General features: G+C 45.7%; 1 protein-coding gene across 2 annotated transcripts in view; it reads right to left on the bottom strand.

Annotated features, from left to right (window-relative positions):
• Positions 1-21905, bottom strand: part of SH3PXD2B (SH3 and PX domains 2B) — a 100838-nt gene that overhangs the window by 28773 nt on the left and 50160 nt on the right. For both annotated transcript variants that reach the window (XM_077895526.1, XM_077895527.1), the window contains exons 5-7: positions 13305-13396; positions 9278-9303; positions 1570-1704 (exon numbers count right to left, since the gene is read on the bottom strand). In XM_077895526.1, coding sequence (XP_077751652.1) covers positions 1570-1704; positions 9278-9303; positions 13305-13396 — 253 coding nt within the window. The remainder of the gene's footprint in view (positions 1-1569; positions 1705-9277; positions 9304-13304; positions 13397-21905) is intronic.

Below are 21905 nucleotides of genomic sequence, written 5' to 3'. Positions count from 1 at the left end.
ATATACTTGGGTCAGTAAAATATAATTAAACATAAGTGTTGCCAGTTTGGTGGCCACTGGAAGCCCCCTTCCCCCACTTGCCTTTGCACATACCAGGCTTATTATCCTCAACACCCCATCCTGGCTGCTACTTTCCTCCCGGCAATGTATTTTTCCTGACTTGAGGCACACAGGCTGCTCAGGGGGGTGGGGGCTGCCTTTCTAGTTTCATTGGGGCATCCCAGCCACATCCATAATCTGCATATACTCATTCCCAGGAATTAGAAAGTCACATGCATGGCCTTGGGGCCAGATGGAATTGGTTTGGAATGCCAGCTTGGTAACCTGTTTTGAGATCTTGGGTGAGTGGCCATGGTACTTGGAGTCTTGTTTCTTTAGCTGTGATGCAGGGATGGCAGTTGCTATATTGAGTAATTAAAGAATTTAGTGGGCTAATGCTGATCTTATGACTAATGGTAACATGATCCAGATGCTGCTGCAAACACAGGCCTTCCGCTCTGTTGGCCTGTATCTAGTCATTGGGATGTCTCTCAGAGGTAGGCCTACTAATGATATTGTTAGACAATGTCACATTTTAGCCACAACAAAGTGAGTTTATGCCATTTTTTTTCCTGGAAGGGATCTGCTCATCCCCTACTCCTTGCTCTTTGCCTTCAGTGGTGTCAACGGCTGCTCTGTGGCTAAGGAAGGCAAGAGGAAAGCAAACCACATCCTTGAGTACTTACTACGTGCTGGGCATGGGTGTAGGCACACTCTAAGTAGTATCTCATTTAATCCTTGTAACAGCTTTTTGAAGTAGAAGCTTTTTCTATTTTTTAAAAAAGATTTATTTGTTTATTTTTTTGGGCGGGGGTAGGGTGGAGGGGCAGAGGGAGAGATAGTACCAAGCACACTGGGCTGAGTGTGGAGCCCAATGTAGGACTTGAATCCACAACCCCGAGACTGCAACCCAAGCCTAAAAACCAGGAGTCAGGTGCCCAACCGAATGTGCCACCCAGGTGCCCTGAAGCTTTTTCTATTTTGCATATGGGAGAATTGAGGGTTAGAGAGAAGCAGCAAGCTGGACTGCTGTATAATGTAGAGTTCAGATGGAAACTAAGGCTAAGTGTTTGATCATACTGCCTTCTGTTCCAGACCTGACCAGTGTACATGACCAGTGGAAGTTGTGATGATGGGTGGGGCAAGGAGATAGGTGGTATGACTGTCCCACCAGAGCCCACAGCTGATGGAGCCTTCATGAAGGGTCCTGTGGTAATCAAAGGCAAATTTCCAGTGGAATGCTAGATTCCATGTCTCCAAGTGCTTTGAAACCAGAAGACAGATTCATGAAATGTGGCCCTCAGAATAAATCGGTAACAAATGACCCAACAGGATGCTGGTAAGTTGTGACCAAGTTGGATATTTGAGCACTGTGATCAAACAGGGGTAGCTTTCTAAGAGAGTGTCAGCTGGATCTATGGAAACTGCCCAGCTTAGACCAGCTACTGTAGTTTCTGTTTCCAAATCTTTCCTGTCCTAGGGGCTTGGTGACAGTGTAGGGCAGGGAGGGAGGTGGCTTCATTCCCCTACCTGACTCATTCTTCTCGATGATGTCCACCACCTGCCCCACACTGAGGCTGATCTCCGAGCTCTCCTGCTTCTGGTAGTCTGCTACCACCACGTACTGCTCCAGGACCATGGGGTCCACTGAGGTCAGGTCACCCCCTGTAGATACAAAACCTTATCAGATGTCACATCTGGCCACCACCCACACATAAAGGAGCAGGAGCCAGGAGGGTAGAGGATGGGTCAGGAGAACATTGCAAAGCCTGAAAGAAGCTATTATAGGGCTTACTTCAAGGGTCACCTCATCTATTCATTCTTTCATTAATTTGCTCAAGCAACCGTCAAAATTTACCAAGTGCCTATTCGATGCAGAAAATGTGCAAGCCACTGGGGATTCAGAGTTGGTCAAGATATGGCACTTGCCCTGAAGAAGCTGGTGGCCTAGTGGGAAAGTGCATTCACCCACATCAGTCTTTCCTTCCATTTGTCCCTCTGCCATGACTCACCCATCCATCCAACCAAACATCCATTCATCATCCATCCACCCATCCAAAATCACCCATCTATGAATTCATGAGGTCACCAGTGATGTTCCAGACACTCTATTAGATGCTAGGGGGTACTAAACTGAACAAAACAGATATGACTCCCAGCCTCGAGTAACTTAATCTAGTGGGAGAGATAGACACATGGACAAACATAGATAATCATAAGTACACAGGATGATATAAAGTATCAGTATTTGATTGCTGCATTGCTGAAGACAACCAGGATACTGGACCAAGAATGATTGGGAAAGGCGATGCCACATTCAAGGGGGTCCCCTAAGGAGGGGACATGAGTTCTCTCTCCTTGAGAGAATGGGGAGAGAATGATGCAGGCAGCCTCTCAGATAGGAAAGGCCCTACAGCTTTCTAGGAATGGGGAGGAGGCTAGGGGGCTGAAGCCCAGTGAGTGAGGATACACAGGTAGGCATGAGTCAGAACAGGAAGTTTTGATTTTTTTTAACCCTCAAGCAGAAAGCTGCTAAAGAGCTTTAAGAAGGCAATGAAAAATGCAGATTGACATCTTGAGAAAGGTAATTCTGGCTGCCACATGGAGTGTAGATTAGAAGCTGGCAAGAAAGAACGGAGGAGACCAGATGGAGGTCATGGAGTTGTCAGGCAGGAGACGATGGTAGCTTTGGACCAGAGCAGTGGCAGTGAGAAGAGAAGGGTATGGACAGGTGCTCCAGGAGAGGCTGTTTCCGCAGGATGCTGTGCCCTCCGGAGTTGCATGGTCCTGGTTATGTACTAAGACATATCTGATAAACAGAGGAAGATATCATATAATATGGGTGATGTAAAGGGACATCTGAGTTCAGAGACTCCAAAGAGAAGGGAACAGCCTTTTCAGAGCAGCAGAGTGAATGTGGTGGGAGGGCAGCCTGACATTTGTGGCCACAGGGCCCTGATTTTGTGAAAGTCCTGATTCACAGTATTCCCTCCTATTGTTTCCATAAACAATTGAAATATCCAGGAAATCCCACATTTCTGTGTTCAAACACACCAAATAATGGAGTGGTGTGTGTGGGTCAGCTCACACTAAGCTGATTCTGTGCTTCCCTTCCCAGCTCTATTGGGTGACACCTTGCTGGTAGCTTGAAACTGGCCACAGTGGGAGTATTTACACCATGGATATTGGCAAATGCTACAAAGCAGGGCTTTCGATCAGAAAGCTGGTTGTGAAGTGTTTACCAGCATGCCAGTGCGCTCCTGCCTCTAGCATCCAGAAGCAGCACAAAAGCCCTTTGTTAGAACCATGTGCTCTGAATTTGTGATGTGGAAAACCAGAATAGGGCATTGTAGCAGGGTGAAGTGTCACTGCTTCTTGGCTCTTCTCGGATGAGGGTAATGGAGGGAAACAGGAACCCGGGAGGGTCCCAGTTTGCCCTGGGTAGAGAAAGCATGGGAACAGAGAAAGAGCAGAGGAGAGAGATGGAAATGTAGACCGAAGGATCGGGAGCAGGTCAGGAGGGAAGTAGCCCCCCATGAATGCCCATCACAGGCTACACATCATACATAAATTACGTCAACACACCTATCCTGGAAGACGGGTACTGTCACCTCCCCTGCCTTTAGAGACAAAAAAAGAGAGGCTTTGAGACATCAAGTGACTTGCCTTGGGTCCCACAGCTGGATGGTGACAAAGCCAGACTTAAACCAGGTCCACTGGGCTTAGAGGCTCTCCAGTGTGATGCGGCGTGGTGGGGGTAGGTGAGGAAAGAAAAGATGCTAGGGAAGGCAGGATGGTCTGAGGCCCGCTTGCTTTCCTTTCCTGTGGGTCTCCCCACAAGCACTCACTCCCTCAGACCAGTCAGGCTGGGTCTGATTTTCTTGTGTCTCTCTGGGCTATCTTCTCTCATCCTCCGGCACCTTCCCCAAGGTCAGGCTACAGGGCTGGTTTCCTCTGGTACGACAGTCCATCTCAGCCAGCCCAGCTGCTTGAGCCTTTCAGTAGCGGCCTTCGGGTAGGCTGGTTACTGCCCCTCCCGCTGGATCCATTAGATAGGGAGCTCTTGACAGCAGAAGGCTTGACAGTGTCCTGAACCACCTGGCACTGTGCTCACAGAGGTCCTATCATGTGAATGAGTGGGGGCAGACGCTGGCCTGCTGGAGGCTCCTGGCTATTGCAAGCTGGGGACAAGTTCTCCAGGGAATGCAACAGGTAGAGACCAGAGTCTATAGTTTTTATCCCAGGATATAGCCTGCCTTAAAGATCACAACCCGAGGCATGCAGCTACCTTTCTGTTCTGGCCCTCAGGTGGGCCATATGCAGGCAACTGTGCTTCCCTGTGCCTCAACCTGAGAGAAAGAACTGGAGAGACAGGAGAAAAGCAGCCACTACACAGACAGGTTGGAACCTGTGCCCACTGCTCAGATGAATACCCAGGGATGTGTCCAGGTCTTCCTTGAAGGAGGTCAGGGGGCTGGTAGGGTCAGAGGGGCTATGCTCTTGCCTGGGAGCTCTCTGCTGCCACCTGGAGGTAGGTCTGGATTCTTTCCCACCCAGCCACAGGTTTGATGCGGGTGGATCTTTTTAGCACCCTCTCATCTGACTTCACTCGCATCCTCATGGGGGCCCCATTCTCTGCACCAGGGTCTGAGTGAGGATTCTTTGGGATGGTGGAGGCAGGCGGCTGACACCTGTAACTGGTCTCTATCCTGCCAAACCGTGGCCTAGAATGTGGATGTCACTTACTAGGCTCAATAAATATCTGAAGGAAAAAAAAGATTTTTCTAAAACTCACCTTTAAAGGCTCAGAAATTCATTCAGAAATAAATTAAAATGCCTTTCTTTATAGCACCTATAACAGAGTGTTTAACCACCTCTTTTTCCTACCAAACTGTAAGAATTCTTCCCACATCTTGTTTACCTTTGCATTCCCTAGGGACCTAGAGCCTTGTCAGGTGTACAGTAGGTACCTAATAAACACTTAATAAGTAACTGTGTCTGTCTTGTTCAGTCAACACTTAGCACAGACACTCAATGGATATCTGTGGAGTGAATCACCAAAGGACAAAGGGAAACTTCTAGAAACTCTTTTGCTTTTCATGGGTCCAGGCCTCCTCCTAAGAGCACATAATGCTGACAGTTATTGCAGGAACCTGTCCAATTTTATGCGCAACCAAAGACTACTCCTTCTTGCCTATAAGGAGGGACAGAGGTTTGATGAAGTCAAGGTGGAGTTAAGTCTGGTTACTCTGCCCAAAAAGCTAATTGTAGCCACCCAGTTTCGACAACTGATGGTTGTTATCCCAGTTTTTAGGATTCTGATCAATGGACTGATCTATTCATTTCTGCACCAATTCTCTGGAGCAACCAGGCTGCCAAGGGGGCTTGGGAGAATGAAGAGCAATGACAGAAGCAGAAAATCATAAGACTCACTGCACACAAGACACCAATCCAGGAAATGAGGAGGTCAGGGAGCAAGGTTTAGGACTCTAGGCTGGCAAGAGAAGATCTTCTACTGGCACATGGCTCAGGGAAGCCAGCACATCCTCCAAGACTTGCTCAGGGGTCAGGTCTGTGTCTTACATCTCCTTGGTCTTCTAGGACAGCAGCTTTTACACTGACGTTTCCCTGCCATTCAGTGGTTTGGAAGAGAGTGCATGGGGCTGCTTTTCCAGCACCAGGTCTTCTGTCTTCATTTTACTCAGACCACTCAGCTTATGAAAATGTCATTCCTTTGACTGACTAGGATTCTCAAACTAGGCTTCAGGCCAGCTAGGTGTTAGGTGGAGACACCTACTGGTGGACAGCGATATTGTGCCCAAGCTCTATAACTCATTGTAACAGCAATCTCTAGAAGTTGATGCCGGTAGCTAACCAAGTACCAGCAACTGCAAGTTTGAAATCTAAGTATTCCTATGTATGGAACACCATTCCTGTGGTCCATCAGGAATAAGAGAAGGAAGAGGTTAGTAGAGAGATTCGACAGTGGAAGGGTGATTTTCACATTAAGCAACGACTATAAAATATTCTCAAGTAGTATAGTGCCCGAGGTACCATAGAATTTTCTAACTGGAATATTTTTATTCACAGATGACATGTCTTGAGTTTTAAAGATAACTGCCAAGGACTGAATTTTGTCCCTCCAAAATTCATATGTTGAAGCCTTAACTACTATGAGATGGCATGTGGAGGCGGGCCCTCTAGAGGTAATTAGGTTTAGATGAGGTCATGAGGGTGGGGCCCCCATGATGAGGACAGTGACTTTATTAGAAGAGACACTAGAGACCTTGTTCTTGCTCTCTCTCTGCCATGGAGGACAGAGCGAGAAGTCAGCAGTTTAGAAGCTAGGAAGAGGGCTCTTGATGGAAACTGATGGTGCTGGCACCTTGGTCTCAGACTTCCAGGCTCCATCCTTGTGAGGAAATAAGCTTCTGTTGTTTTAGCCACTAAGTCAATAGTATTTTTGTTATGGCAGCACAAGCTAGACTAATACAGCAAGTAATTTTATCAGTGGGATTTTCTTTCCAGAAATTTACTATACTGCCAGTATTTTTTTTTTTAAGATTTTATTTATTCATGAGAGAGAGAGAGAGAGAGAGAGAGAGAGGCAGAGACACAGGCAGAGGGAGAAGCAGGCTCCATGCAGGGAGCCTGAGGTGGGACTCGATCCCGGGAGCCCAGGATCAGGCCCTGGGCTGAAGGTGGCGCTAAACCGTAGGGCCACCTGGGCTGCCCTATACTGCCAGTTTTGTTGAAAGAACCAGTAAATCAGAGAATGCTTCCTTAAGAGTAGAAAAATCAAGAAGAAAGATGCTCTTTAAATAATCTTATGGTAGGAGGCTTTTTTCCTGCAAGATGAGCAGACATTGAGACCACATTAGCCAAAGTCTGCAGGAGTCAGCTGGCTGGCCATGACTGGCAAATTCTGGAGACAGATGAGCTTGTCTCCAGTCCAGAGTTCTGGCACAGAGATCTCAGGGTTTGGGCTGCCAACCTTAAATCCCTTTCACAGCCAATCAAGAAGGCAAGTTCTAACAAAAAGGACGCGTCCAAAGGTCAGATTAAAAAAAATAAAGCTAATCCCAGCACGGGTCCTTAGTTTGAAAGAAGAAAGATGCAATTTTCCATCCATGAACTATAAATAAATCCATCCCCCATCATTGCAGGTGAATGGTGTAACAGTCGTCACCACAAATTAGAGCCTCTTCTTTCTTTTCCAGACCAGTCCCCTCATCAAGCCTGTTCTGACCAGACACTTTGGTTTTTGTAGACCAGAGCTGTCTCTTTCCAATCCTTCCTTAGCCGTTCCCTCCAGGAAAGTCTCTGCACCCTGGAAGCCAGAAACTCTGTGACCAGCCCAAGAGTGGCTGTTCGTCTTCTCCTCTCTCTTCTTTTCTAAGAAACCGATCATTATCCTCAGCAATCAAGGACCATGTGCAGCTCTAACAGGATGCCATGGTTCTGGCCAGTAGCTATTAAACTTGAAAGTGGAGCTGTAAACAGACTGGTTGGGGAAAGACGGGCGTTCACTCCAGACGCCCAACCTTGAGGCAAGAGATGCAGCTCCTCTCCATTCTGCCTTGCAAGAACAGTCTGAGCCCTGTAAAGCTGACCACAGGCCTTATACCCAAGGAGCAGTAAAGGGACCAGAGCTGTTAAATTTGGACAGGGACACCCATGTGCTTTGAATTAATGGTGGCAGTATAAAGACTGCAGCAAACATGTCACATTTAAAATATGCCAGGCATTGTTCTAAGTGCTTTATACATATTACTATAAATCCTCTAATAATCCTCCAAGACAGATTACTATTATTATTCTCCTTTTACAGCTGAGGGAACTGAGAGCCATGAAAGGAGGCATCCTTTTTTGCTTCTGGGATCTCTGCTTGGTCCCTCTCTCCCCACATCATTATCAGTGCCCTCAATCTTCCCAGAGTCCTGGATGTATAAAAGAACTCAGACTGCTGGAAGCTCTGAAGACCATGCTGGCTCCAGGCATGGTGGTGTGGGCAGGGCATTTTGCAGATATGTGGGGTCAGGGAGCATAATCCTGGGTCACTGGAAGTAAAGGTCACACTGTGTGGATCTAAAGTTATCAACTCCAGGGATTCATGGGTGGCTCAGTGGTTGAGCATCTGTGTTTGGCTCAGGTCAAGATCCCAGGGTCCTGGGATAGAGTCTCGTATCAAGCCTCCCATAGGGAGCCTGCTTCTCTCTCTGCCTATGTCTCTGTGTCTCTTTCTGTGTCTCTCATGAATAAATTAAAAAAAAAAATCTTAAAAAAAATAAAGTTATCAACTTTATTTATTGGGCCTGTGAGGACTCAGCCATTCCTCTGTGCAAACTTGAATGCTCACCTTCTCTTTTTACATCGTTGCTCTAGAGAGAAGAACTGTGCCATCCCAGGATGAGAAGGGGTGCTGGGAAGGAAGGGAAAGGATGCTCGGGAGAAGGGAGTGAGCGCCAGAGGTGCTGGAAAGAGTGGCCTGCTACTGCCCAGAATAGCAGCTGACTAACTGAAGCATAGAAGCTTGGTCCAAATATGTGAGGCTCCCGCCACCCGCCTGTGTGCCTCTCCTCAGCCTCAACCACCCTTCGCTCTGTGGAAAGCTCACTCCTCAAGACCCAGCATCCCTTCTCTTTTGAGATTTTACAACACCTGGGAGGAATGCTTTCCGCTGTGAGTCACCACATTCCTCCATCTAAAGCAGATGAGAAGTATCTAGCCCCCCACAGCTGGTCAGGAGATGTCAGGTTTCCCCACTCCTCTGAGGCATTCTCAGGGAAAAACAGCAGGTCTTAACCACTCTGTAACCTTTTTTTAAATAAATATTTTATTTATTCATGAGAGACACACAGAGAGGCAGAGACATAGGCGGAGGGAGAAGCAGGCTCCCTGAAGGGAGCCCAATACAGGACTCGATCCCAGGACCCCAGGATCACGACCTGAGCTAAAGGCAGATGCTCAACCACTGAGCCACCCAGGCGTCCCATCCACTCTGCAACTTTTTGGTATAGGATGCAAAAACCTCCAATTGTTTTTTTGAGAAACAGGCTGGAGTATCAACCAATCAATCAAGCATCAACCCATCCATCCATCCATCCATCCATCCATCCACCCACCCACCCAGCCACATGCTTATCCCCCAGGCAGTGCCCAGGGCCTGGTGATCACAGGTGTTCAGGAGGGTATGTTGAACGTTAAATGAATAGGAGAAAAAGGAAAATATTCTTACCAGATTTCTTTTTCCCAACATGCTCCCTGCACAGGAAAGAAGGGGGTGGCAGAGAGTAACACATCAGTACTGTTAAACAGCGAGGTGAGTTATTCCATTAGGAAACTGAGATGCTCCATCCCACATCATTTCCAAGGGAATGAATATAATCCAAGTCAGCCCCAGGAACCCAGACTCTTTGAGAAAGAAAGAATTCCTCTTAATTTTCTTACTTTGCCTTGATAAGAGCCCTGGCACCCTGGGCAGGGGTTGATGGAGGGCGGCACATGGGATGAAAACAAGATTAGGCCCCCATGTTGCACTGAGCCTGATGCTCACCTCATCAGGCACAGCAGAGGCCTTGCCCCACTTCTTAGGGCTGTTCTGCGCTCTACACATGGAGTGTGTAGATGGGATGAGCACTGGGTGTTATTCTATATGTTGGCAAATTGAACACCAATAAAAAAATAAAAGCTCTTGGGGGTAAGTGGTAAGTGTAATGCACTAAAACTGGGTAGATATCTGGATATCGGTGAATAAAACACATCTCCCTTGTGGTGACATAGAGAACACTGGTGTGGGCTAGAATTCATACAGAACAATGAGTAATGACTCCCTTGTATTTATCAACCACATCAGAATTTGTACACGCAACTGCATTACAAATCAGGGATTACAAGATACTTTCAAGTAAATTGTCCCATTAGTGAAAAGGTTTCCTATATTATAAAAAGAAAAGGGAGGTGACAGGATGGTTGAGTTGAGACAGATGTTGTGTCAGCAGTAACATTAGCTAATGATTACTACATGTTATTACCCCGTGCCAGTACCCTGCTAGGTACTTTAAGCTCACTCATTTAATACTTATAATAACCCTGGAAATAAATACTCTTTTAATATCTGTTTTATAGATGAGAAAATGAGGCCCAGAGAGGTTAGGTAGCTTGCCTAAGGCTAAACAGCTAGCAAGTAGCAAGCTGAACCCAGATCTACCTAATTTTTAAAAATTAAGCTATACTTCAAAATTAAGCTATGCTATAAAAATTCATTCTTCTAAAGCATAGAATTCACTGGTTTTTAGCATATTCACAAGGCTGTATAATCATCACTGCTATCTAATTCCAGGAAATACTCATCACTCCAAAGAGAAACCCTGTACCTATAAACAGTCACTTGCTATTCTGACTCCTTCCAACCACTGGCAAATACTCAAATACTAATTTGCTTCCTGTCTCTAATGATTTGTCTATTCTGGATGTTTTATATGAACGGAATCACACAGTAAAAGGCTTTTTGTGATTGGCTTCTTTCAGGTGGCATGTGTTCAAGGGCCATCCATGTCGTACCAGTATCAGTATTTTATTCCTTATTATGGCTGGATAAAATCCCCTCTTGTTGGTAAACCACACTTCGCTGATATGTTCATCAGCTGATGGGAATTGCGTTGTTTCTATGTTTTGGCTCTTATGAATCACGCTCCTGTAAACATTTGTACACAAGTTTTTTCTATTTTTATTTCTCTTGGTTCTGTATAGGAATGGAATGTAGGTCATATGGTAACACTAGGTAACACTAGGTTTAACTTTCTGAGGAATTGCCAGGCTGTCTTCCACAGCAGCCGTACCATTTTACATTCCCACCAACAGTGCATGATGATTCTAGTTTGTTCACATCTTCAACAAGTAGCTGAAGCACTAGTATTTGCTATCTGCTTTTTGATTCTAGCCATTCTAGTGGGTGTGAAGTGGTGTCTCACTGGGGTTTGGATTCGCATTTCCTGATGACCAATGATGCCGAGCATTTTCTCATATGTTTATTGGCCATTTGTGTATCTTCTTTGGAAAGATGTCAAATTCAGTCTGATTTTACAGTCTGGCTTTTTAACCAGCATGTAATGACCCTGTCACTGTCATTGTGGGTGAGGGGGCTATGCCAATCCCCGGAGCTTGGGGCTGCAGGTTGGTCATGATGTTCCCTGGCCCAGCATTACCTCACTGGGGCTAACCTTCATTGCCCCTGTTTAGGGGAGGGTGAGAGCAACAGTGGAATAATCTAGCTCACGTTTACAGGCACTTGCTGTATACAGGGTGCCACTAGTCAGGGTGCTGTATCTGGACTGACCCAGTGAACCCTCACAATAATCCTTGAGGGTTACTCCATTTCACAGATGGAGACACAGAGGTCCAGAGAGGTGAAGCAGCTCACCCAACATCAGAACCCAGGAAGCCCAGCTGGGGCCCATCTCCTGACCACACCCTGGCCTGGTCCATGGGTGAAGCTCCCTTTTTGGTGGCCAGCTCCAAGACATACCCACAAAGGTCCCTCGAGGCTGCCTCTATGTAAAGCATAATCTGCCTGAGTTGCCATTAGGGGCTGTGACCTGAGCTATGGTCTGGGCTCCCTGAAGTCCTGGGCTCCTGCCTGCCATATATTCCTGCTGGTCTTGCTGTCCTGGCCAGAGCAGGGAGTTAGGGGCAGCAGAGAACTCTTGGAACAGCATGTGTGAGCTCACACAGGCATATTATCTTCTCTGTGTGACATGCTTGGGACGGTCCCGAGTTTACCTATGCATGGCAGTAAAAAAAACCTTTCTTTTAATAGGACCATTTGGAATCCATGTTCTCTCTCCCTAGAGACTGTTGGGAACAACCCCCGGTTTCCATCTTAAGCCCTAACTCAGGTATGAGCTTCAGGATCCTAACCAAGGGACCAGTTGTTTCGCTGCTGTTCATTACTCCCTAAACCAACGATGAAGGCCCACCTGAGACTGCCTGCCTGCTGTGGCCCCAGAGCCATCCCTTGGGCCCTCTGAAACCTTCCCTTCTTCCTTCCATATCAAAGCCTGGCTATCAACAGGAAGGCAACACCAGGTAAGTCCCTGCCCTGTGCCAGACTCCTTTATAGGCAGGATCATGCTTAATTCTTGCAACCAAGATGTGGTCAAGGTTAGCCACGACCACTTTACTGATGAGGAAACAGCAGCTCAGAGAAGTCAAGACACATGTTCAAGGTCATATAGCAGGGAAGGAACAGAGAGATTGGAACCCTTTCCTTCTTTACTGGAAGCCTCTTGGAGCAAGATACAACTACTCCAGCAGGATGCTGTTGGCTTATCACAGCTGGTACTCTGTGCTTTCTTTGGTATAGTCCAGGCTATGTTTTGTAGTTTTTGTGGCTGTTCTATTTGCGGGTGTGTACATGTGTGTGCATGTGTGTGTACACCTGTACACATGCTGTCTCTCTAGTCAAAGAGCCTGGCTGGCACTTATCAGCCCTTCCTGACAGGTGCTGGTTCTTGTTCCTGTGACCCCATGACAGCCCTGAACCTGTGAGCTGGTCTCCTCTTGCATACGATTGCTCCATTCAATAGAACTCTTCTTTCTGCAGACACCCATGGTAGTTTCCTCCATAATAAAACTTTTTAAAAAGCACTATGTTAATGTCAGTGTTTCAGGCTGGCAGGGCTATTGGTGCCATCAACTCCTGGTATGTCAAGCCAGCAGGCAGGCGGTAAGATTCTATACAGTGTGCCTGGGCTGCTGGGACCCCTGGCTACACACAAACAGGTGCCTGGGAGGGTTTTCTGTCTGCTGCAGGGGCTGGGGTGAACATTTTGGACAAGCATTAGACCCTGGATGACCAGGATCAAATCCTGGCCCTGGCCCTGTCACTTGCTAGTGCAGAGACTTTGAGTAGGTCTTGTCACTCATTCATTCATATCCCTCAAGGTCATGAGCACATTCACCCTTGTGGGCAAGGCACCAAGATGAATCTCCTGCACAGACCCCACCTGAAGGGAGCCTAGCTTTCTGTTCCCACCACTCTCCATGCATGCCCACTAAGTATAGGTGTGTAGAGGATTCCAGGAGTGACCCTAGGCCAGCTTCCTTCTCCTGGGAGGGCCACATGGAGCCAGGCCCCAAAAGTGCTCAATCGGTGTGGTCAAGTGTAATTTCTCCCTTGGCTTTACACCAATTCTCTTGGGGCCAGCCTGGTAGCAGGGAGGGCCAGGAGGGCACACTCAGAGGAAGTCCACATCCCAACTTACTCTTTGGGGGGATTCAGGTCCTCAGGTCTTGTCTCAAAGAACTGCAGCACCTCATCACACTGAGAGATATAGGGGGGCAGCTGGATCAGGGCCTGCAGAAGAAACACAAATGAGACTGAAGGAAAGAAAGGGGTGTCAGGAAAGCCATGAGTCAGGGGTTCTCAAACTTGGGTATGAGCAGAATCATCTGGGGGGTCGGGGTGGAGAGCTTGTGAAAACAGACGGCTGGGCCCTGCCCCCCTGCGATTTTCTGATTCAGCAGGTCTGGGGTTGGGCCCGAGAATGTGCATATCTGACAAATTCCCTGGTGGTGCTGCTGGTTTGGGGACACACACACACACACACACACACACACACACGTCCATACACATTACAGGCATATCTGAACAAATAATATGTATATATTTATCTAAAACACTCAACTGTGGACTTCATACCATGCCATTATTCTTCAATTTCATCTCTATTGGCCATTGAGTGTGTCTCCTGCACAAATGTATCATAACTTCATTGACCAAGCCGCCTACTGGTGCGCACTAAGCTTGTTTCCAACATGCCTGCATGATGTCTCAACTTATGGATCTGCAGTGTTAAAGTGAAGGCACTGCTTTATGATTTGGGAAGAGGTCAGAAGTTCCTGGGTTAATGAGGAGTTGGAACATCTGGTATCCCTCACTGCCCCAGTCCATATTAATTTGCCATCCTAGCTCATCCGTTCAAGGAACCTCAAATGTCTGTCAATGGGCTGGATAAGGAGTGGAGGGAGGGCAGAAAGGGGATGAGGCATCTGTCGTATCAGTTCACTTCCCAACAGGTAGCCATTCAACAATTCAATGGACACTATCTTTGTGCCCAGAACTGCACCGGTTTCTGCGTCCAATACAAGAGAAGGATGAGGTACATCCTGATCATGAAAGGCTCTGAAAATAAGACAAAGCTCCATAATGAATGAACAGCTCAGTTTAGTAGATCTTTATTTAAGCCCCCTTCTGGCTCAGGTCCTGAGGATACAGATTGCAGTGCAGCAGAGCTGTTTCATAAACTTCTGTGTGGGGAGAGCGCCTGCGCGCATGCACACATTTAAATAGCACAGCCAGCCATTTCAGCCCACCAGTGCATGCTCTGGAGGGAAGCAGGACTCCCCTCCAGAGAAGGCCTCAGTTCCTGGGTGCCTCTTGTGTGCCTCCTTGCCATGCTGAGGGAGTTGGGAGTGGGAAAACCCCCATATCTTCGATTTCCTATGTAACAGGCCTCTAAAAGCTCACTCCCTATTCACCCCCTGCAAAGTGACGCTCTAGCCCTGCTACGGGCTAGGATGGACGAGTATTTTGACTTCTTTTTCAGATTTTAAAAAAAAAAGTTTTAATTGAGGTAGGATACACATAAAATTTGCCATTTTAATAATTTGTTTTTTATTTTTTTAAGTAGGCTCCATGCCCAACGTGAGGCTCAAACTCATGACCCCAAGACCAAGAGTCACATGCTCTACTGACTGAGCCAGCCAGGCACCTTATCATCTTAACTATGTATGTATGTATGTATGTATGTATGTTTTAAAGATTTTATTTATTTATTAATGAGAGAGAGTGCGAGAGCGAGCGAGCAGCAGAGACACAGGCAGAGGGAGAAGCAGGCTCCATGCAGGGAGCCCGTCATGGGACTTGATCCTGGGTCTCCAGGTTCATGCCCTGGGCTGAAGGGAGCCCGATGTGGGACTCGGTCCCAGGACTCCAGAATCACACCGAGCCAAAGGCAGATGCTCAACCACTGAGCCACCCAGCGTCCCTCATCTTAACCATTTTTAAGCATACAGTTCAGCTGCATTAAGTACATTTGCCTCATTGTGCAACCATCACATCTATCCATCCCAGAATTCTATTTCGCAAAATTGAAGCCCTGTACCAAAGAAACCATTCTCTCTTCCCCTAGCTCCTGGCAACCATTCTTTCTGTCACTATGAGTTTGACTACTCTAAGTATCTCGTGTAAGTGGGATCATACAATATTTGTCCTTTTGTGACAGGCCACCTTCACTTACCTAACAGCCTCAAGGTTCACCTATGCTGTAGCATGTGCTAGAATTTCCCACCTTTTCAAGGCTGAAATAATATTCCACTGTATGGCTATGCCACATTCTGTTTATTCGTTTATCCACCGACGGTCACTTGGGTTGCTGACCCTACGTAGCTTTGGGTCTGGTTCTGACTTTAATACAAATCCCAGGTTCAAGCCATCTCAGATCTAAAGTAGAAGAACATGTGAGGTGGGTGGACATGTTTTAGTAGAGTGATTGCCCTAGTCACTGTCCAAGCTCTATCCTTCTGTGGTGAAGGATGCTGACCATTAAGGGACTGGTATTTGTGGCTCATTGATTTTGTTAGCCTTGAAGTAGTTCCAGCTCAGCAGCAAATCCCCAGGGACTGATCTTTTCCAGGCTGAAGGCAGAGAGCCCAAGAGGGAGAGAGCAGGCACTTTCCTCTCTTACCTCTGACTTCTGACCTCCTTCTCTTTCTGGCTTGGAGTATTCATTCTGCCTGGGATGAGTTGCCATCTTGGGGGCCCCTGTGGGTCTGTCTTTCCTCTGAAATTCTGCAGTTTGTACAGTTAGAACCACATAATGAAGGGGCTGATTATATGCTGGACTGTGGTGTGTCCTGGCTGCTTTGTGTGCAGAAATCCTGTGGCTCTCCCCAGACTGCAATAACACTATTCCCTTATGTTGGCTCAGCATTTGCTGGCTCTCAAAATGTGTTCATCTGCTATGTTCCATGTAATCCTGAGAAGGCTGACCCATTTCTGAGATGGGAAAGTGGAAGTTCTGGTGAAGTAGGCAGGACTCGAGAGCCCAGGACTGGCCAACACCAGCTCCTCTACCCCAAATCCACAGAGGGCAGAGGTATGTGGCTGTTCCTCCTACACCTTCCCTACATATCTGAGTAGTGCTGGGGAACCCCTGATACCTGGTGAAAAGTATTTACAGGGGGAGGGGGACACCCATATGGCTCAGTTGATTGAGTGTTCGACTCTTGAGTTTAGCTCAGGTCATGATTTGGGGTCCTGAGATCGAGCCTGTCAGGCCCTGTACTCAGCGGGGAGTCTGCGAGAGATTCTCTCCCTCTCCCTCTCTCTGCTCCTCCCCCTGCTCATGCTCTTGCTCTCTCTCTCAAATAATTAAATAAATCTTTACACTTGATCTTAGCCAAAAGGTGGAGAAGCAATGAAGTTAAAAAAAAAAAAGAAGAAGAAAGTATTCACTGGATCAATGACTCGAGGGAAAGGCCTGGATGTGGCCACCTGGTCTGTTTGGGGGAGCAGGGTGGGCCCTGAGGTGGCTGTGGCTTCCACTTATGGGGCGGGGGGGGGGCCTCCCAGGGTGCTCCTTGCTGAAATGAGCAGAGGCTCTGAAAGGACCAGTGAGGGAAGAGACGACGAGGCCCATGGAAACCTCCTGACAATGCCAAGTTCCCTTTTGGTTTTGAGCAATTCCTAGGAAGTAAAAGCCAACCCCCAAACCATAAAATACAGCCAAGTTACTAATAAAAGGCAGCACTGAATGCTTTGATGTTTGTCCCTTTCATTTTGGAAGGACAGGCTAACAGTAAAAACATGACCTGGGGCAAAGAAATAATTCTGCTTCTGAAATACTCCAGAATTGTCTTGTGTTCGGTCAGTAAAAACAGAGAACCATAGTTGCAGGAAAACTCAGTTCTGTCCCGGATAGAATCCTGGCCCTTTGGATAGATGTGGCTGGTTGATGCAGGGTCCAGAGGAGAGGTGAGCAGGAGCCCTGTTTGCTGAGAGTCATGATAGAAGGTCAGATAGATCCATTTCCTGATTCTGGCTCTGGCCACGACATCCCATCACCTGAGCCTCAGCTTGCTCATGTGTAAAATGGAAACCACGAACACCCACCTTGGAAGGTTGTGTTACAGAATAAGTGAGGAAAATGGCTTTAAGATTTCCATCATACACTAGTTGCTTGATAACACTAAGTTAACTCTTTGTCTCTCGGTACTGTATCAAGTACAGCAGTGTGGTGGTGCTCGGAGGTGATTCTAGAACCAGCATGATGGCTCTGCTAAACAACAACGCCTCGCCTAGTAAGGGAGATGAGTTTTCTCAGTTCTTTCAACCCTCTGGAACTTTAAAACCAATGCCCCAGAAAATTACCACTTCTCTCTCTTTATATTTTTGTAATTTTATTTTAGTGTGGTAAGAACACTCACCAAGAGATCTACCTTCATAACAATTTTAAGCACGCAATACAGTATTGTTGGCATTGTATAGTAGATCTCTAGAGCTTATTCATCTGTTTGACTGAAACTTTACATCTGTAGGTCAGTAACTTCCCATTTTTCTGTCCCTCCAGCCCCTGGCAAACCACCATTTTGCTCTATGATTGAGGTTTGACTATTTCAGATCATATAAGTGGAATCATGTGGTATTTTATCTTTCTGTGGCTGGCTTACTTTGCCTAGCGTCCTTAAGGTTCATCCACATTGTGACATATTGCAGAATATCCTTCTTTTAAAAGGCGGCATAGTAGTCTGTGGTATGTATATACCACGTTCAGGCTGTTTCCACATCTTGGCTATTAGGAACAGTGCTACGACCAGCGCGGGAGTGCTAATATCTCTTCCAGATCCTGACTTCAATTTCTTTGGATATGTACTCAGAATTGGGATTGCTGGATCGTAAGGTAGCACTATTCTTGATTTTTTGAGGAACTTTCATACTGTTTTTCATAGAGGCTGCATTTCACATTCCCACCAACAGTGTAGGAGTGTTCCAATTTCTCCATATCCTTACCAAGGCTTGTTTTTTGTTTTTGTTTTTTTATAATAGCCATCCTGACAGATGTGAGGTGATATTACATTGTGGTTTTGATTCACATTTCCCTGTTGATGAGTGACACATTAAGCAGTTTTTCATATACCAGTTGGTCATTTGTGTCTCTTCTTTGGAGAAATGTCTTTTCAAGGTCTTAACTTACTTACTTACTTACTTACTTACTTACTTATTTATTTATTTATTTATTTATTTATCTATCTATCTATCTATCTATCTAATCTATCTATTTATTTATTTATTTATGACAGAGAGAGAGAGAAGAGAAGAGAAGAGAAGAGAAGAGAAGAGAAGAGAAGAGAAGAGAAGAGAAGAGAGGCAGAGACACAGGAGGAGGGAGAAGCAGGCTCCATGCCCGGAGCCCGACGCAGGACTCGATCCCGGGTCTCCAGGATCGCGCCCTGGGCCAAAGGCAGGCGCTAAACCACTGAGCCACCCAGGGATCACCTTAACCCATTTTTAAATCAAGTTCTTAGCTATTTTGCTATTGGAGTTCATTATATACTTTGGAGATTGACAAATCATATACCTTGACAGGTATATGATTTGCAAATGTTTTCTCCCATTTTTTAAAAGTTTTATTTATTCATTCATGAGAGACACACGGAGAGAGGCAGAAACATAGGCAGAGGGAGAAGAGGGGAGCCCAATGCAGGACTCAATCTCAGGACCTTGGGATCACGACCTGAGCCAAAGGCAGACGCTCAATTGATGAGCCACCCAGGCATCCCTATTTTCTCCCATTTTTGTAGGTCACTTCTTTACTCTGTTATTTCCTTTGTTGTGCAACTTTTTAGTTTGATGTAGTCCCACTTGTTTATTTTTATTTTTGTTGCCTCTGCTTTTGATATTATATTCATGATATCACTGGCAAGAGCTCCCAAAACAATCCACGCACATGGGCCCCTGGTCTTTGACAAAGGCACCAAGAATATACAATGGGGAAGGGGGACAGTCTCTTCGACAAATGGTGCTGGGAGAACAATATCCACTTGGAAAACAATAACATGGGGCCCTTATCTTACACCACATGCAAAAATCTACTCCAAGTGGATTAAAGACTTAAACATAAGACCTAAAACTGGCAAATTCTTGGAAGGAAAAGGTTTCTTCTTTTCTTTTCTTTTCTTTTTTCTTTTCTTTTCTTCCCTTTCCCTCTTTCTTCCTTCTTTCTTTTCTTTTCTTTCTTTCTCTTTCTTTCTCTTTCTTTCTTTCTTTCTTTCTTTCTTTCTTTCTTTCTTTCTTTCTTTCTTCTTTCTTTCTTTCTCTCTCTCTCTCTCTCTCTCTCTCTTCTTTCTTCCTAAGATTTTACTTATTTATTCATGAGAGACACAGAGAGAGACGCAGAAACCTCATGAGTTAAGGGGATACCTGGGTGGCTCAACGGCAAGTCCACTCTCCAGAATGGTGCATTGGGTCTAGGACCCTGAATCCTTTGTGTTCTGTCTCTTCTAGGGGATTTTACTGTCAGACCAGGGGGGTCAGCTAGTCCCGGCACTGGGGTATCATTCCATTTGTCACAAGGAAATGTCCATGCAAAGTCTGCCAGACAGACAGCTGGTATTTTAATGAGCTTACAGAACAACTTGAGAGGCTATTTGGGGAGCTGCTTGAAAATAAATGCTTGTATATGTGGCAGACTTTGGTCAAGTCTTATTTTCACTGTGTTCTTCAATGAACAGAGGTTCTGAAACTTAATGTCGTTGAATAAATTAATCTTTTTATGGCTCTTTGTTATCTATGGTACTTTGTATCTTTAGAAATCCCTCTATATCTAGAGATTATGAAGGTTCCCCCTACCCTGTTTTTATCTTCTAAAACTTTTTATAGTATTGCTTCTTATATCTAGGTCTTTAATTTCCTGAGAAATGATTATATGTGTGGTGTGAGGCAGGGGTTAGTTATCTTTTGTTTGTTTTTTTTTTTTTCCATAAAAATTCCCCCTTACTGAGGAATCCAACCTTTCCTCAATGACCTGCAAGGCTGCCTTTGTCAGTATTCAAGTGTCCAAATATACACGGGTCTGATTTCTGGCTTCTCTATTTTGTTCCAAGGTTTGTCTATCCTTGTGCCAACACCTTACTATGTTACTTACAACTTTATAATATATCTAGTAGAGCAGAAAGTTTTTTCCTAGTTGGAATTAGGTTTGGGATACTTACAGCCTTAGTCTAGCTTTACCTATTGGAGACTAACAATTTCTACTAAAATAAAGCTAATAGTTATAGATTAAATTGGCTTAAGTCAGCTCACAACAGTGTCAATAACAGATACTCAAATGTTAAATAAGAGTCTTGTAGTCTGTAAAAGATTTTGCAGACCTTGTGAATAGTTTCATCTCCTTCCAGGAGGGCAGTTACCTTGAAGCCAAGCTGAGGAATTTGGCCAACCAAAGCCCCAAAATATCTGCTCTGCTCTGCTTCTTATGATGTATTAATAGCAGGGAGTGTAACTTCATGTGGCTCATATGACAAAGTAGTTTTTTCCCTATGGCTAATCCAGGTGAATTCTTGATGCCCATACCATTCCAAGCACGAGCCAGTTGCAGGCAGCTGCTATCTTTTTTCATTTCAGGATTAAAAAAAAAAAAAAAAAAAGATTTCTTTCTTTATTTGGGGGGGAGGGGCAGGAGGAGAGGGAGAGAGATCCTCAAGCAGACTCCCCGTTGAGCACAGAGCCCAACACACGGCTCGATTTCATGACCCCGAGATCACAACCTGAGTAGAAATCAAGAGTGGGATGCCCAACCAAGCCACTCAGGTGCCCCTCATTTTAGGATTTTAAATCTCCTTTTCCAAATCAAATGTCCATGGGTTTGTGAAGCCCTTGGTATGAGCAAAGTATGACTCTGGAGAGAAGTTGTGTGTGCTGGGGAAGAAGCAGGATAGCAACACTTTGGACTGAGAGATTAACAGTTGCTATGGAAGGTACCAGCTGGAAATCCCCAGCTGGACAAGGTGACCTCAGAGGTCCAAAGTGCTTGCCAGCAAGGCCTGGACAATGGACGTTTAAGCTCTAGAAATTTGAAGACACAAAGAGGAGAAAATTCAAACTTTCATCTAAGAGCTGGGAGACAGTAGTAGTATCTTTGTGCCTAGGTGACCTTCCCTGCCCTTTACTCCCCAATCCCTTTTTAAGGATATCCTTAGGAGAGAAAGAGAGAGGCTGTAAGTGGTATGTGAATGTCAAGTCCTAAAAGACCAGTGTTCAACCATCAAATCTTCCAATACTATTGCTGGAAGTAACTCTATTGGGCCTCTGTTTCCTCGTGTACATAACAGGAATAATAAAACCAACTTTCCAAGATTACTGGAGGGATGAAACAAGGTCATGCCTGGCAAAGAGAAGATAGGAGTGATCAGGAGTGATTTTCTGTCCTTCCATGACATCTGCCAAGATGAGGGTCATCTATCCCCACACTACCCCCCTTTCATTTTTTTTTTTTATAGATGTATTGAAGTATAATTTATGTACCATAAAATCCATGCACTATAAATACACAACTCAACGATACTTAGTAAATTACAGAGTTGTGCAACCATTACCACATTCCAGTTTTAGAACTTTTCCATCGCCTCAAAAATTTCCCCCACCTAATGGGTGGTCCATCTCTGCCTGCACTGTCCTCAGGCCTAGGAAACCACTGTTCTCTTCTCTGTCTCTATAAAGTTGTCTTTTCTGCACATTTCATGTAGATCGAATCATGTAACACATCCTCTTTTACATCTGGCTTCTTTTGCATCATGTGTTTGAG

Source organism: Canis aureus, chromosome 4 (genome assembly GCF_053574225.1).
Source record: "Canis aureus isolate CA01 chromosome 4, VMU_Caureus_v.1.0, whole genome shotgun sequence".
NCBI lineage: Eukaryota > Metazoa > Chordata > Mammalia > Carnivora > Canidae > Canis > Canis aureus.
The sequence above is the reverse complement of the archived record's forward strand: the minus strand, read 5'-3'. Positions and strand labels throughout refer to the sequence as shown.